At 41.1% G+C, this 18,617-nt stretch overlaps 1 protein-coding gene across 1 annotated transcript in view; it reads left to right on the forward strand.

The window, feature by feature from the left end:
• Nucleotides 1-14,094: 14,094 nt before the first annotated feature.
• AKIP1 (A kinase (PRKA) interacting protein 1) overlaps nt 14,095-18,617 on the forward strand; it is a 7,746-nt gene continuing 3,223 nt past the window's right edge. Inside the window, exons 1-4 of the mRNA XM_010829307.1 lie at nt 14,095-14,144; nt 14,356-14,583; nt 15,057-15,137; nt 17,414-17,518. Of these exons, the coding sequence (XP_010827609.1) occupies nt 14,362-14,583; nt 15,057-15,137; nt 17,414-17,518 (408 nt within the window). The 5' untranslated portion in view covers nt 14,095-14,144; nt 14,356-14,361. The remainder of the gene's footprint in view (nt 14,145-14,355; nt 14,584-15,056; nt 15,138-17,413; nt 17,519-18,617) is intronic.

Genomic DNA, 18,617 nt, shown 5'->3' on the forward strand with positions numbered 1-18,617 from the left:
CATTGCATCCAGAAAGAAAAGCAGTCCCGGTCTCTGGCACACATCAGAAATCACCTGCAGATAGTGAAAATCACTCAGTCATGTCCGACTGCACAGTCCATGAGAGTCCCCAGGCCACAATACTGGAGTGGGTAGCTGTTCCCTTCTCCAGTGGATCTTCCCAACCCAGAGATCAAACCCAGGTCTCCCACGTTGCAGGAGGATTCTTTACCAGCTGAGCCACCAGGGAAGCCCAAGAATACTGGAATGTGTAGCCTATTCCTTCTCCAGTGGATCTTCCTGACCCAGGAATTAAACTGGGGTCTCCTGCATCGCAGGCGGACTCTCTGCCAATGAGCTATGAGGGAAGCATTTGAGGAAAATAATTCTGGATGCAATGTGCTGAATACTCCAGAAACAAAAGCAGACCCACATTCTGGCGCACATCAGAAATCAGCTGAGAGAACTGTAGTCATTTCCTAATTTCTTTATACTTCTGTAAAGAATAAAATATTTGTCTTCTAGAGGAAAAAAATCATCTGAGGAGCTTTTCAAAATGCGATTCTTTGGTCCAGGATATCTCTAGATATTCTAAACCCAGAATCCCTAGAGGTAAGGTCTAAGCACTTATAATTGAAAAATATTATATGAGAAATTCTAGACTAGAGACTACTGACTAAGAGTCAAGGATGAGGTGTTTAGCTCTGAGATGACCATATTTACATGTTTAGTGAATTCAAACAAACAGTATAATAAAATAACTTTTCTTGACAAATGGAATGATAAATGTTCAGGGAATTTCTGTTAAAATACTAAGTTATCAAAAGGTTACTCACATTAACATTTGTATACTGCTCCTAGGAGCTGAATAAAGAATGTTCATTCAGTATGCAGGGACTTAAGATTTGAGGGCTTTTTGTGTACTTTAGCTTTGGCTTGATTTTTCTTTTTAAAACTATGCCATAAAGCCAAATCTTACATTTTTTTTCTTTTTCCTGTTGAACTGATGTTACATTAAGATATAGGCACAAACATCTCATAAGTGTTTTAAATCCATCCAATTGTTTGAGAAGGCATACGTGTTGGGCCAAAGAAGCCAAAACATTAGAGCTAGGAATTTTGATGAAGATAATAATTGCTTACAGACCAGCTTGTTTTAACTTGCTGAACAAAGAACACAATTTTATACCACATTTTCATCACAGGTTTTTTTTTTCCTGCATAATCACTACTATGCGTAATGAACACTTTGAAAAGGAGATTATTTACAGGTTAAAGAGTAAGGAAGTTATCAATTAGATTCCATCATCTTCAAAATTTCACTTACTCAAACTTTATATTAATTTTTTAAAATTTTTTTGCTCTCCTAAGCACTGTTTTAAATCTTTACAACCCATTTGTTTAGTGTGCACAGCATAAATCTAGGAATGAAGACACTGTTATTTTCCAGCTCTTCCCTGAGTGCTTCTATAGCCTTGAGCAGGTCAGTAGTTTCTTTGTGATTTAGCTATTTCTAGGACATTTGTATATAGAAATACATTTCCATCTTTCTCACATCTGAAAGCTGCATTCGGGCTCTGTGCCTGTGTCAGGAGTTACACCCTCACCCTTCTCGATTCAGTTACTTCCATCACTCGCAGACCCCATAATTCAGTATTCAACCACTATTTATTAAACACTTACTCCATGACAGGCAATGCAGTAAGGGTGGGGATGAGTTCAGTCCACAAGAGGATATCGATGCTAGTTTCCTGACTAATAGAAAGGATGTCTCAGTCATTTTGCCTCTTTCATCCTGATTTTGGATTTCCTCTTCATTTCCTATGGAGTATATCGCTTCAAGTCCTAAAAATTAAGGTGGTATAAATTCTCAGAATTGGGTTGTCAGTCACTTGGTGATCAGATAGGGCCACACAGTCCAGGAATCAACATCGTTTCAAGACAGAGATAAGAAGTCATGGAAGGGACCAAGGTCACTAATTCACAAGACCAAGATAACTCTTTGTTCGTGGTACCAGTGGTGACTCTAGGTTTGCTCAATCTTTTTGCCCTTACAGCTTCAGCCTCTAAGGCAGAACTGTGTAGACCTCAGCAAGCAATGTTGATTTCTGATTTCCTTAAAGCAGGAAGCCATTCATCTCAGCCCCTAAGCCTTCAGTATCAGGGTGCGAAAGCAGGGTCATGACTTCCAACTAAAGAACCTTGTAAATGACAGAGAGAAAGGGAGAGTGGGAAGTGAGAAACCTATGTTGTGCGGAGTCTTAAGGGGTCAGATTCTAATGGCAGACCTCACGTTTGAGACTCCAGATCCTGGACGTGTGCTCATGCCCCCATGCCATTGTGTTTGTATGTCAATCTCTTATACTCTGATCTGTTGCCTGCCCTGAGCCTCGACATTCAAGGCCATCTGATTCTGACCCATGGCCTTCTTCTGATCTTGGATCATGGATATGCTGCAGTCTCAAACGCGTATCTTGCTATGGACCCCTGGCCCAGGCCTAATCACAAACTATTTTCTGGTCACCTGTGCTCGTGCCATTTATTTCAGTCTCACTACACTTTGTGTGCTACTTCCTCATTCATTGTTGCCTATAGTTTGGGGCTAGAATTTTAGAATCCTTTCTAACTCCTTTTGCCAGGACAAAGGAAGTAAGTAATGGTTAGTTTGTTTAACAACAGTATACAGAGCGGACCTAAATTTGCTCACATTTAACTGTAGTATGTACATCAAGTTATTATACCTTTCTGTAGCTCAAGTTTCTCATCTTTAAATTAATACATTTACCACCACATTCCCTCAAAGATATATTTATACTTAATTAAAATAACATGCATTCTGGGGTTACAATAAAGCTGTATATAATACGCTCCTGCATTCCTAACTGTATAATGAGCATTTAAAACATTCTGAAACAAATTGGCTCCCTAAAAGGAAAAAAATGCCGGGTAATTTATTTTAAATATAGTACACCCAGCTTTACAAAATATTTCTGAACTGTTATGTAAAAAAAAATATTATAAATGAATTAAGTAGAGCATACTCTTCAGAAGAAACTCAATGGTGGGTTTTTCTTAGTGAAGAAAGATTTTGAAAATGTTAACAATTTTTCCATAATTTAATAAGCTTTACAAATTCAGACATAATTTCATTGAGTTTTCTGACAGAGATTTATCTTAAGGATCTTATAGGAAAGGAACATTCTAAGTACATTTTATTGGGCTAATTCAGTTTAAGACTTTGACTTTTCTACTAGGGAATTACTAAAACAGATGCATTTTTTTTTTTTTAAGGCACAAGAATTCTCATTGTGCTAGTTTTATAAAGGGTAGATTCTAAAGTGTCATTAAAAAGTATGCTTCTAAAATGTTAAAGAGTTAAAGGAGATTCCTCATATCAATTCCTGGGAGATGCTGTATCTGGAAAGGGTAAACAGAAGCGAATAGTTTCCTGAAATTGTGCCAAGGCTACATGTCAACTGCCTGGCAGGAAATGCTTTTGGAGGGCCTAGATAAACAGACTATCATCTTTTTTTGGAAAAATCTTCTCCTTTGACTTTTTACAAAGCAAATGTACTGAGTCTAGCATCACGAATACAATAAGCAGAAAAGGGCGTAGAGGATTTTTAAATGATGACATCTTTAGGATCTCCAACAAGTGATTTGTCATTCACTTTTTAAAAAATATTTATTTTTATTCATTTATTTAGCGGTGCCAGGTCTTAGTTGCAGCATTCATTGCAGGGGGCAGGATCTTCAGTTGTGGCATACAGGATCTAGTTCTCAGACCCGGGATCGTACCCTGGACCCTCCCTGCACTGGGAGCTCAGAGACAGAACTACTGGACAATGAGGGACGTCCCCGACTTTCACTTTTAACACGTGAACCTCATTGCTCAACAAGCATATGCTCAACACGTGGTTGTTGAAATTTTGTGGTAAATTAAATCTTACCTTTTCATTAATTTTCTTTTTTTCCATGAATTTTCATCATGATTTGGGTGAAGTTTTATAAGAAATTTTCATTTAGCAACGGCTCTTAATATTTTAGCATTATACAATATTATTTTCTTGCATTTATATAGCAATTTTTCATAATATTTTACATCCGTTATCTTAATTTTTGTTTTAACATTTCATTTTATATGTGCTAGCATTGATGCTAAGCTACCATTTAGCATCTAACTAAAGTCTCATGAGATGTCAGTACAAAAATTAAATCAAAGATTAAGTTAGTCAGACCTAAAACCTATTTGTCTGAAATATTTTCTAGTACATTTCCTTGTGTCCCCATTATGTATCAGATAATTGATCCAAAAATCCTACTATCACATCTACTAAAATAATCCTTCGACCTCACCTCACTTTCTTAAATGGAAAAAAGGATGATGAGGATCTAGGTGTTGACTCAGAACACCTAATATCAGCTGGAGAAAACTCCTACCTTGTGTACGGCCTAGTCAACTTTTGTGTACCTCCTCTCTCCACCAGACTACCTGTTCTATTTTGCTATAATCTCATCACCCATCTTCTCGTCCCTTTTTCTCATACTGAAAGCATCCTCTGCCCCACTCATCTTATGCCCAATCTTACAATGCAAAGCAAAGTTTCCCTGGCCCAAGGAACAAAGCAGTATGAAATGCGGCATATTCCTCTACCTGCCTGCCTCATCCTCTATTCATGGCACTTCAGATAGCAGTCTGAGCCACTGCAACGATGGGTCCTCTCCATATTCCACAGCCACCAGCCGTTACTTCCAATATCCACCCAGTCTGCTCCTTCCTTCCCAAACAAAACATCTTTGCCTTAATTGCTATTGGATCTCACGGGGAAAAAAAGAAAAGCAAAACTTTGTGTGTAGACTACTTTATGGTCTCTCCACAAAAAAGAAGGAGATGGTATATGACTGGAAAAAAAGAGTTACAAAACTTAAAGATATAAATATTTGAGTGTAAATAGTATATTTTAAATGATATAATCACCTATTATTTCTTTAAAATTTTAATTTATTTCTACTTCTTAAAATAGGGTATACCTATAATTATAATTAGGTAAACTTAGTACAGACCAGGAAATATAAGTCAAGTTTTCTCCAGGACTGGTATACTTCTAACCCTAGAAATTTGGTTTCCTACCCTACTTCTTAGAGATTCTGGGAATGGAAATAAATCCAAACATCAATACAAAACACAGTCTTCATAAGTGACTACTGAATAAAGAGATATTGATGAAAAATATATATAAATTTCATCTTCAAGAATATGTAAAAGTAAATCTTGAGAGTTAAGGGTTTAGGATTAACATAAACACACTACTACATATCAAGTAGATAACCAAGGACCTACTGTATAGCACAGGGAACTATACTGTATTTTTAAAATAACCTATAAGGGAAAAGAAATAGATATATATGTGTATATATGACTGAACCACTTTGCTGTATACCTGAAACTAACTCATCCTTGTAAATCAACTATACTTCAATTTTTAAAAAAGAGAGAGTTAAGAGTTATATTTTTAAAAGTTAGGAGGTTTACAAAATTGGAAGGGAACAGGAAGATCAATAATTATTTAAAAAGCAGCTGGGACTATGAAGATATACACTGTGTCAGTCTTTAGGACATGAAAACTCCACACTGGGAACACTCTCAGAATGAGTGAGAAGATTGACAAACCATCTATCCAAAAAGCCACAGAAAAATTATCAGCACAATTATCTCAAGATATGCGGGGAGAAATCAACCAGAGGTACACAACAAATTGAAAAGCATTAATTAAAACAACAACTACCAAAACTCCATAAGGAAAGTAGGAATCTGGGGCATCAGAGGCCAGTCTCTATTCCCTACCCTCAACTCCAGCATGGTGGTTCTATCAGGACAGGATGAGCTATGATGATGGCTTGATTTGATGTCCAGAGTACTGTCGGAAACAAGTGATCTTAGAAAATAAGTGGTAAATGATCACAGAAAATTTATATTACAGCTGACAGACTGCAGTAGTACTGTTTGGGGCAAGCAACAGACCAGCCAGAAACTTAAGTGAGATCCAGGCAACAGTCGTATGTTGATAAACTCTCACATATAACTGGAGGTCTGAAAGGTGAGTCCAAGGTTATGCACTGGCTGAATGGGAAGCCTTGCATATACAGAAAATAAAAGTCATAGCAGACTTGACTGAACTTAAAATGTGTTCCCCAAGTCATATACAGATACTCAGCCAAAGGTAAAGCCATAATGTGTGTGTGTGTGTGTGTGTGCTCAAGCCATGTCTGGTTCTTTGCCACCCCTTGGACTGTAGCCAATCAGGCTCCTTGCCCCATGGAATTTTCCAGGCAAGAATACTGGAGTGGGTTGTCATTTCCTTCTCCAGGGGATCTTCCCAACCCAGGAATCAAACCTGCATCTTCTGCCCTACAGGGCGGATCTGTTACCACTAGGCTCAAGATATTTAAGTACAACCTGTTGCCAATCAATTAGCTGAAAATCCCTAGAATTCAGACTTAAAAAGAAAAATAAGAAGTATAAGAAAAACAGTAGCAGATCCAAATCAGGAGTTGCTATGTTATCTAAAACAGAGGTCAGCAAATTATAGCCCATGGCCCAGTGATGGCCCATTGCCTGTTTGACATAAAGGGTTTGGGGGAAGACATTTACCCTCATTCATTTACATATTGCCTATCTCTGCTTTCCCACTACAACAGCAGAGTTAAGTAATTACAACAGAAACCACATAGCTTGCAAAGCTGAAAATATTTACTGTATGGCCCTTTACAGAAAAAAAATTTGTTGGCCCCTGATCTGAAATGTTCAGTTTTCAACAAAAAATTATGAGACATACAAATACAATGGCAAAGGAAGCCCAAATACAGAAAGAGAACACACTTAATAGAAACTAGCTCTGAGGGGACCTAAATATTAGACTTAGCAAACAAAGACTTCAAGGCAGCTGTTACAAATATGCTCAAAGAACTGAAAAAAATAAACAAGTTTTTAAAGTACGACACTCAATAGTAAATATCAGTAAAAGATAGTGATTATAAAACAAAACAAAAAAACAAATACCAGAGTTGAAAAGCATCATAACTGAAAAGAAAATTCACTACGGGACTCACCAGCAGATTTGAGATTGCACAAAAAAAGAATTAATGACCTTACAGATTAGATCAATAGAGATTATTCCCTTTTAAGAAAAAGAAAGGGAAAGGATGAAGGAAAATAACACAGACTACCATATTGTAAGGGGAGCCCCAGAAGGAGGAAAGAGGGAGAAAGGGGTAGAAACAAAGGCCCCAAACTTTCCAAATTTGAGGAAAAACAATCTACATATTCAATGAATCCCAGGTACAATGAACACAAGAATCCACAAAAAGCCTACCAATACCAGCAAATGAGTTCAGCAAACCCACAGGACACAATATCAATATGCAAAAATCAACTATATTTCTATATACTAGCACATAACCCACTCCAGTGTGCTTGCCTGGAGAATCCCAGGGGCGGGGGAGCCTGGTGGGCTGCCGTCTCTGGGGTCGCACAGAGTCGGACACGACTGAAGTGACGCAGCAGCAACAGCACATAATGTACGAGTAAAACCAGGAAAACAATTCTATAATCAATGACATAAAAAACTGAATATTTAATACATTTGTTAAAAGTGTAAGAGTACACTAGTAACTATACAACACTCCTGAGAAAAACCGAAAAAAAAAACAACAACTAAATAGAAAGATGTTTCATTTTCATGAATTCAAAAACTCAATGTTGTAAGATTACAATTCTTCTCAAATTGATCTATAGATTCAATACAATCTCTATCAAAATCCTAATAATCATTTTCCATAAGGTGATAAACTGAACATAAATTTTATAGAAATACAAAATGACCTAGAACACCAAAATAATTTTGAAAATTAAGAACATAGTTAATGGATTTATAGTTCCCAATTTCCAAACTTACTAGAAAGCTATAATAATCAAAACACTGTGATACAGATTTAAAAATCCATAAGCTGATTCTTTTATTTACAGTCAATTGATATTTGACAAAAGTGCCAAAGCAACTTAACGAGAAAAGGATAATCTTTTCAGCAAATGGTACTAAGATAATCAGACAAGACTGTAACTTGTAACACATACAAATGAATGCAAAATGGCACAAACCTAAAAGTAAAAACTAAAATATAAAACTTTTAGAAGAAAACATAGGGAAAAATTTTTCATGACCTTGTGTTAGGCAAAAATATACTTAGATATGATACCAAAAGTACAATCTATAAAAGAAAAAAATTAATAAGCTGGGCTTCATCAAAATTTAAATTGTTTGTGCTTCAAAAGACACTGTGATGAAAATGAAAGCCATGACATAGACTGGGAGAAAATACTTATAAATCAAACAATTGATAAAGAATTCTTGTTAAGAATAAGAACCCTTATAACTTGATTTAAAAAAATTTTTTTCTAATAGAGAACTTTGAATAGACATTTCATGAAAGAAGAAATAGGAACGGCTAATAACCACAGGAAAATATGTTCAACATCATTAGCCATTAAGGAAATGCAAAGTAAAAATCACAGTGAGATACTACTTCACATACATTAGAATGACTCTAATCAAAAAGACAATAATGAGACTGAGGAAGATGTAGAAAAACTGGAACCTTAAAACATGATATGTAGAAATGTAAAATGGTACAGCCACTCTGGAAAACAATTGATGGTGGTGGTGGTTTAGTCGCTAAGTCGTGTCCAACTCTTGCGACGCTATGGACAGAGGAGCCTGACAGGCTACACTCCATGAGATTCTCCAGGCAAGAATACTGGAGTGGGTTGCCATTTTCTTCTCCAATCCCTTAAAATGTTAAAACAGAAATTTACCATAAGTTCAGTTGCTCAGTCGTGTCTAACTCTTTGAGATCCCATGGACGTCTCAAAGCACGGCAAGCTTCTCTGTCTATCACCAGCTCCAGAGCCTGCTCAAACTCATATCCATCCAGTTGGCGATACCATCCAACCATCTCATCCTGTTGTCGCCTTCTCCTCCTGCCTTCAGTCTTTCCCAGCATCAGGGTATTTCCAATGAGTCAGTTCTTCGCATCAGGTAGCCAAAGTATTGGAGTTTCAGCATCAGTCTTTCCAGTAAATATTCAGGACTGATTTCCTTTAGGATTGACTGGTTTGATCTCCTTGCAGTCCAAGGGACTCTCAAGACTCTTCTCCAACACCACAGTGCAAAAGCATCAATTCTTTGGTGCTCAGCTTTCTTTATACTCCAACTATCACATCCATACAAGACTGCTGGAAAAACCATAGCTTTGATTAGACGGACCTTTGTTGGCAAAGTAATGTCTCTTCTTTTTAATATTCTATAGCAATTTAACTCCTAATTATCTCCCCAACAGAAATGAAAACCTGTACCCATACAAAGTCTTATACCCAATCTTTCATAGCACTATTATTCATAATAGCCCCAAACTGGAAAACAACTGGAGAATGGATAAAATGTAGTACATTAATATAGTGGTGAAATATTCAGTCATAAAAAGGAATGAAATACTAATACATGTTACAATATGGATCAACCTCAAAAACATCATGCTAAATGAAAAAAGCCAGACAAAAGGGTCACATATTGTGTAATTTGTTTATATGAACTGGATTGAAAAGGCAAATTTATAGAAATGGCAAGCAGAATAGTGTTTGCCTGGGTCTAGGGGTGGGAGCTAAGACTGCCTGCCTATGGTGGGCACTAGGGATCTTTTTCAGGTCATAAAAATGTTCCAATACTGGATTGTGGTGATGATTACATAATTCCATGTTGTTGTTGTTGTTGTTTAGTGGCTCAGTCATGTCTGATTTTCTGTGACTCCGTGCATTATAGCCCACCAGGCTCCTCTGTCCATGGGATTCTCCAGGCAAGAGTAGTGGAGTGGGATGACATTTCCTTCTCCAGGAGGATCTTCCCTACCCAGGGATTGAACCCATTTCTCCTTGCCACATCTTCCACATTGCAGGCAGATTATTTACCACTGAGCCACCTGGGAAGCATAATTCCATAAGTTAACTAAAATGTATTACATTGTATAGTTCAATAAAGTGAATTTTATAACATGTAAATTATGCCTCAAAGTAGTTTTTAAAAAACTGTAACTGGATTCCAACTATTTATATCTTCCAAATTACTATTCCTTTAATCTCTGATAGTTTTTAAATGACAAAACTTTTCACTAGTCATTCCTGCTCTGCAACCAAGTTTTTTAACTTCCAGTCAATTTTTAACATTTTGTGAAAGGTAATTCTCAGAAGTTGGATTCATTTTCTTTAATCTATATAATCAAGATGACAATTTTGATAATGAGTTTCTTTTATTCCCCAATAACCCAATGAGTTGATGTAATCAGGCAAAATGAATGATCTAATGACTCACTCAGTCATGATCTAATGACTAATACTACTTTACAAAGCTATAATGATTCTAAAGCTCTCTAAGTCGGCTGAAGGATTAAAAATACCACCTGTCAGACAAAATGATTTATACATTCTTTGGTATGTGCAGTATAACTCATTGTCTAACTGGCATGCTACCCACTTTTGCATCCTGTTTTTAACCCTTTTTTGTCCCCTCCCCATAGAGAAAAGGAATTTACACAAAGAATTTACACTGTTCTTCACTAGATTTGTTTTTTCTCAAAAGGTCCCAAGTACAACATCAATCTCTTTCCTCAGATCTCAGGAATAAAGGCTTCCTCCAACTCGTCTATTCCCCCAAATATAACCTAGACAAATAACTTCTTTGTGTTATCTGCAGTGAATTTATTTTATGAAGGGAGACATCATGACTTATAGCAACTGTTTCTTTCTTCATCAATGACCATATATACGCTCCCCCGATTAGTTCCATTTCCACGTCTCCACCAGTGGCTTTCAGGAGTACCTGGCTTGGACTGTGTTTGATCAACAAGGGTCCTGAAGGCAGGCCATGGTCCACAATTTTTTTCCATCCAATCTCAAAAAAGAGAAGAATGATTCTCTTAATCTGTGGCCTACAGTATATATATATAATTGTATTGTTTAGTTGCTAAGTCATGTCCAACTCTTTTGCAACCTCACAGACTGTAGCATGCCAGGCTCCTCTGTCCATGGGATTTCCCAGGCAAGAATGGGTAGCCATTCCCTTCTCCAGGGGATCTTCCCGACCCAAGGATTGAACCTGCATCTCCTGCACTGGAAGGCAGATTCTTTATTGCTGAGCCACCAGGGAAGAAGAATATATCTATATATGTTTATATATTCATGAGAGTTGGACTATAAAGAAAGCTGAGCACAGAAGAATTGATGCTTTTGAACTGTGGTGTTGGAGAAGACTCTTGAGAGTCCCTTGGACTGCAAGGAGATCCAACCAGTCCATCCTAAAGATCAGTGCTGGGTGTTCATTGGAAGGACTGATGTTGAAGCTGAAACTCCAATACTTTGGCCACCTGATGTGAGGAGCTGACTCACTGGAAAAGACCCTGATGCTGGGAAAGACTGAGGGCAGGAGGAGAAGGGGACGACAGAAGATGAAATGGTTGGATGGCATCACCGACTCGATAGACATGGGTTTGTGTGGACTCCGGGAGTTGGTGATGGACAGGGAGGCCGGGCGTGCTATGGTTCATGGGGTTGCAAAGAGTCGAACACAACTGAGCGACTGAACTGAACTGATATATAATTTAGATTGGACTAAGTACCGCAATATTTTTTTTTAAATCATGAAAATATAGGTTGTTTCTGGGAATTGTATCTCATCCCTAACTACAGTCATTATGAGAACAGATAACAGGTATCTTAACTACCCCTTCCCATTAATTCCTAGGTCATCCTTCAAGGCTCAGCTCAAATGCTTCCTTCCTATGAACCCTTTCTTGATCCTCCAGCTGAACAATATTTATTCGTTCACTTTATCTGGATCAATCTTTTGGCAAACAGCTTATGAACAAAATCTTAATATTTTGTTTCTAGCCTTACAGATTTTATGTGCATCTCTTTTTAATTCTCCTTTGTATTTTGTATTCTCAGCCACTCCTAGGATGGCACCTGGCACATAATGCTACATCGATGGAGTACTTATTCTTGACAAGGCATTATGCTTAGCATTATATAGGAATTTTCTCACAAAATCCTTACAGCAGCCCTATTCATGCATTCAATCTTATTTTCAGCCTCTTCTGTGAGGGAGAAATACTAGATTCACTATAAACTTAGTAAACAAGACAGATACGTTCCCTGTCCTCAAGCTCACAGTCTGTGGCAATTGGTACTGTCGCTGTTCTCTAGTGTAGAGATGAGGAAAAGTGAAGCTCAAAGAAGTTATCAATAATTTGTTTGCCCCAAATCACACAACAAAAAAGTGGCAGAGTCTGAATTCAAACTCAGCTCTACAGACTGGATAGTAAAGACCCTGTGCATATAACCACTATGTCCTAAAAGAGGTACCTGATAAACACTTACTGAGATAAAGTTTCAGAAAACTCCCACAATGAAACCTATCCCATGGATAATGCAGATTTCCATTCAATTTTGTTCTGGAAGAGGAAACCAGGAAATGAACAAAAGGGCAGATGGGGGTTGTAGTAAAAGCCTCATAGACACCTGGTAACTCAGAACTGCTAAACTAGCCATCTGCTGAGGATGCTCAGCACTGCTTTGCTCAGCACTGAGAATGTCCTGTCTCTTAAATTGGTCCCTCCTCAGAGGCAGCGATTTGCTGCGTGCCAGGGTGGTGTAGCCAAGTCATTAATTAGCAATGAGACCTTGTATCTCCTACCAGATAACTGGCAGCGTGGAGTGGAAGGTAAGGATGAATAGCTCCTTACTTAAACGTGGCGGGCGGGGCGGAGGTGGGGGTGGAGGAGGTGGGGCTGGTGGATATTCTTGAAAGGTGAATTCCCATGCCTAGAAACGGCCTTCAAAAAGGTGTGAGTTGGGGGCAGCTAAGCCTGGGAGCCAGCCACCACTACTAAGCCCACGTGCCCTAGAGCCCAAGCTCTGCAACAAAGAGAAGCCACCACAATAAGAAGCCCCCATAGGCAACGAAGAGTAGCCCCCGCTGGCCACAACTAGAGAAAAGCTCGTGCATAACCACAAAGACCCAGCGAAGCCAAAAATAAATAAATAAATTTTAAAGAGAAGAAAATGGTGTGAGTGTGTACTTTTCACCGGAGGAGTGAGGAAGCTACCACGAGGGGATTGCTGCTGCTGCAAAGTCACTTCAGTCGTGTCCGACTCTGTGCGACCCCATAGACGGCAGCCCACCAGGCTCCCCCGTCACGATACCCTAAACACAATGCATGGCCTGCTGGAGTCCATGGGTCACAAAGACTTGGACACAAGTTGGCGACTGAACAACAACACACAATGCAGGTGCCCCTGGCCCTGTGGGCCGCCCATCCCAGAGCCCACAGCCTGCTGGATTCCCTTCTCCAAATGCCACTGTGGCACCAGCAATGTTTGGCCTATCCTGGTCATCTCCTCAACCAAACGAGGTTTCAGAGTAGCGATATCCCAAAATATAGACACGGTGCCTGGAAGCACGCATCTTATTCCCCACAATTTATTAGCCCAACAAGGGACCACCTGGCTTTACATCAGGTTCCCCGCTAGAACGTATTTGGCTCAGACGAGAAAAAGTCTGCCTGCAATGCAGGAGACTTGGGTTCGATCCCTGGGTCAGGAAGATCCCCTGGAGAAGGAAATGGCACCCACTCCAATATTCTTGCCTGGAAAATCCCATGAACAGAGGAGCATGGCGGGCTACAGCCCATGGGGTCGCAAAGAGTGGGACACGACAGAGCTACTAACACTTTCCCCGCGTTAATCGGTGGAGACAGTTTCTAAGGGCCAGGTCCTGACCCAGAGGCTCCTGCAACAAGGTGGACAGTTTCCGCCACCGGTCCCCCCGACTCGCCCGCAGCCAGACCCCTCCCCCTGCATTCAGGCAGTTAACCGGACAACCGGCTCGCAGAGGCTGCAAGTCAGTCGCAAGAAGGCTTGTGGGTCGCAGGCTACACACTCCTTCGCACCGGCCACGCCCCTCACCACCACCCGGCCAATGGCCTGCTGCGCCGGCGCAGGGTGTTTCAGAACCAGTCCGCCCGCGGACTGAGCGCATGCGCCTTGAGAGGCCGACTGGGTGAGGGCTCTCTAGCGAGGGGAGGGGGCCACGGAAATGGAGGGGCTGAGAGCGCACGCCTTAGGCCCTGACTGGGCGCCGGCTGGAGAGCGCGTTGGGCTAGCCGGGGGCAGTGGTCGGCAGGGAGGTCGAGGCTCTGGGTCCGACCGAAATGGAGCGGGGTCCGGCGCTCCGCTGACTCGCCCGTGTTTGTGTGTATGTTCCCTCTCAGGGAGACATGGAGAACTGTTTGGTGGCCGCGGCGCTGAACGGGGTGGACCGACGTTCCCTGCAGCGTTCGGCTAGGCTGGGTCAGGAAGTGCTGGAGCGGGCCAAGAGGAGGGCGGTGGACTGGCCTTCGGTGGAGCTTCCCAAAGGCAGCGTGGGGATCGTTTCCCGGGTGCGGCACTATGGAGAAAGAGGGCCGGCAGCCAGCCCCCAGCGCCTTCTCCCAGGAAAGGTGAGGAGGGCCTCTGCTGTGGACCAGCCCATTCATTCCCTCAGCAGCGGCTTGCTGAGAACCAGGGCACGCCACACACCGGGACCCGAGGGATCCTGTGCTTGGCGGAAGCTGCTGTGTATCAGGACAGTGAACCGGAAAGTCTTGAAAACTTGACATTTGACAGATTCTTACTGGGTAGCTTTAGGACACCGCTAGGTACCGCTCGTGCTCGGCCCTGATTGGTTACTTTTTAACGCAATTCTTAGAGGCTATCATCTGATACTCGAGGAAAGCCAACAAACGTTTGTCCTGGAAAAATTGCATGTCTGTGTATTCCTTTTAGAGATGGAATTCTTTCTCAATAAGATCATTTTACTAATTTAAACTTGCAGAGGCCTTTCAAAAAGTAAAAAGGAAGGTATTTCCAAAATGACTTCCTTCTCCAGTAGGGAATACAGATCTCACCTGTGATTTGCCGTTTATTCAAATAGAGAGAAGACAGACACCCGACCCTCAGTGCTTCCTTCAGAACAATGGCTGAATACATGAACTATACTTCAAGTCAGTGTGGGGTAAGTTGGTGTAAGCCAAAGCATGCTCCTGATCTGCCTGCTGATGGATCACAAAGTGGATTTTTGTGGAATTTAGGAAGAATCTGCACACTATCTGTTCACCCTGTCCTGCCTTCGTGGGCAGGTTGTAATTAGCCAAGGGTTTACAACAGGTGATAAATCCAGGTTACAGTTCATTCAACAAATACAGACCGCCTAGCTTTAGCTGTCGGAGAAGGCAATGGCACCCCACTCCAGTACTCTTGCCTGGAAAATCCCATGGATGGAGGAGCCTGGTAGGCTGCAGTCCATGGGGTCGCTAAGAGTCAGACACGACTGAGCGACTAAACTTTTACTTTTCACTTTCATGCATTGGAGAAGGAAATGGCAACTCACTCCAGTGTTCTTGCCTGGAGAATCCCAGGGACGGGGGAGCCTGGTGGGCTGGCGTCTATGGGGTCCCACAGAGTCGGACACGACTGAAGTGACGCAGCAGCAGCAGCTTTAGCTGTTAGGAGATTACAGCAATGAACAAGGCAGAAAAGTTCTGCCCTCACTATTTTTAGATGGAGAGGTCGGTGCTTATTTGCTGAATTCCAAAGTAAGACCAAACATAAGGAGTTTTTAAAACTTTGAACTAAACTAAAATTTTTTAAATCTGTAGAATCACTCTAAATTGGAACTTCGTCTGTTTTCAAAGCAAAAATTGAAGCAAAATCCCTCCATTAGACTTTAATCTCTTTTCCAAGTCCCTGATAATGTAGTTTTTAAGTACGTCCCTTTGGGTCCATATCACTTGTTGGCCACAAAGCCGATTTTTGTGGCACAGACGCAGTGCCCTCATCAGAGGTAATGTGGCTTAATGGCAGGGGCGGCCTCCCAGGAATCCAACTTGTATTCTGCCACTTCCTGGCTCTAATGCCTTAGGCCAGTTAGTTTCTCTCAGCCTTACCTTCCCCATGGTAAATTGACAATGTTCAAGTCCTTTCCAGCCCTTTTAGTCTGTTTCTTCAGTTTCCACTGAGAGATGAATACCAGGAAATTGCTATAAACTGTAGCATAGAGGACCTACATGAGATTTTTCGGTCCCATTCATTAAAATGGGTGAACAAAGGTTTTAAAGATACTCTTCTCAAAAGCATACACTAAGGTCATCTCTAAGTACTTTAAGGGAAAGTTGAAGGTGGACCAGCCAACATTGAAGAAAATCACCTGCGTGGAAGGTACTCTGTGTCTTCTAGGACTTAAAACAGACTCTGTGGTCTTGTCCAGCCTAACATTTTATGATTCTTATGTGGGTGTAAGGGTGCTGGTCTCTGTGGCAGAAGGAAGAAAATGCCTTATTTCTGTCCTGCTTTTCAATTTCATAATGAATATTAAAATTAAAAAAAAAACCCTCTGTTTCTACATCTTTTATAAAATCCTTATGACTCCAAGAATAGGATTCCAACCAACAAGATACAGTTCAGAGAGTATTTTTATGTTCTTATTCTGTGAAATGGTTTTACAAAACTCCCTTACTTTGGCTCTACAATAAAGTGATGAAGTTAAACACTTTGGTTCATGGTTCAGTAAAAGGAATAATATTTGCCTTTGGTTTGAGGTTTAGCAAATTGGTATTCTTCACTTTGGTTTTCAGTTCATGCTTCAGTTCAAGTCTCCATTAAAGAATGGAGCCTCAGAACTCCTTGGCTCTCTAGAGATAGAATCAAGAACAGTGTTCTGAGTTCATTTTCAGAACTTTGAAGCAGCCCCTAAGTTACATCATTAGCTTCATGTCCTGACGTGCTTTTCCCAGCTTCTCATTCTTTTGGTCTCTTGACTTAAACATTGTCCCTACCCTTTGTTCCAAACAGGCAAGCTTATGATGTCCTCGACAGTAGTAACTATCAAGGGCAAGTCTAAGGTTAACCTGGAGCAGGAGGAAGGAAGTAGACAAGGAAAAAACTGCTTTCTGATCCTTTGGATGATTTTGCCTAAATCAGAGTGAGGATGTTGTGAAAACTATTTAACCTGGCAGAGAGCATGGGCCTACCTAGCTTGAGTTGCCAGAGTTCTTGCCCTGCAGAGGCAGCAGATGGCAGCAAAGTAATGCCAACTGCAGTTTCCTTCTCTGCAACCACTTTACACGGGCTAAGATTTGTTACATGACTTTAGAGGCTTCTTGAGAGGGCAGGTAATTTACCTTTGCTCTCTTGCCTCTCTTCTTAACCATAATTTTCCCAAGTAACAGGGTGCTTTTTGAAAATCTGACCAGACTCTTGGGTTACCCAATGTCTTCCACGTTACTTCTCTAGAAATATTACTCATCTGCACCAGAGGAAGGAGGGGCAACCCACGTCTACCGCTATCACAGAGGGACATCGGAGCTGCACCTGTGCTCTGATGCGGGGAGTGGTCAGGTATGTACCCTCAGCTGTGCTGTGCCCTCAGCCTCCCAAACTGGGAGGCCCCACATCCTGGGGCTTCTGCTGGATCATGTTATTGGGTGGCTGGGTGACTCTACAGCACTTTGTGGAAATGTTTCTCCTCAGAGAACTTACAGCAATGAACATGAAATAGGAGTTTTTGTCCAAAATACAAGATGGATGCCACTGTAGGATCTTCAGTGACAATCCTGGGCCAAGGGATTCTTGAGCAGGCTTAACAAAAAGCACTTCAAATATCCTTTTACATCTAGGGATATGAAAGAGACTTTTAATCATCATGTATTTTACTCTAAAGTAGTGATAAGTATCACGTCTTTGGTAATTTTAAAAAAGGAAGTGCGAGGAGGGGGTCTCTTAACAACATCCTTTTCCTAAAGATAACAGTTACAGGCTTCTCACTATGAATTCTCTGTCTTACCACATGTCACTCTGGGAAGTCTAAAAGACTACTTGTTGAACTAATTCAACAGAAGTCCTTTGTTATTGTTTCTGAGAAGAGCAGGTTTTTCTTGTTTTTGTTTTTCAGCTCCCCTAGTTATACTCAAAGGTAGCAAACTTAAGTCCAGAGTCTAATCCACAGGTTGGATTCCTGACTCCCTTGTTTTGAGAAGGGACAAGAGAGTGGCCACAGGGATATGAGCAAGGACTGGCTGCATGCCAGAAGTCCCTCCCGTTTCCCTGGCCTGGGGTGCGAGTGGCAGCACCAAGGCCTGGATCCAGGGCTCCCATTTCTGGCCCCACCCAGGCCCCCGTAAGAGCTTACACATGGGCAAGAGTCATTTGTATCCCTCCCCTCCCTTCCTATCTGGAGCAGGAAATGGCACCCCACTCCAGTACTTTTGCCTGGAAAACCCCATGGATGGTGGCGCCTAGTAGGCTACAATCCATGGGGTCACTAAGAGTCGGACACGACTGAGCCACTTCATTTTCACTTTTCACTTTCATGCATTGGAGAAGGAAATGGCAACCCACTCCAGTGTTCTTGCCTGGAGAATCCCAGGGACGGGGGAGCCTGGTGGGCTGCCATCTATGGGGTCGCACAGAATCAGACACGACTGAAGCGACTTAGCAG

Source organism: Bison bison, unplaced genomic scaffold, assembly GCF_000754665.1.
Source record: "Bison bison bison isolate TAMUID 2011002044 unplaced genomic scaffold, Bison_UMD1.0 scf7180017864503, whole genome shotgun sequence".
NCBI classification, from domain to species: domain Eukaryota; kingdom Metazoa; phylum Chordata; class Mammalia; order Artiodactyla; family Bovidae; genus Bison; species Bison bison.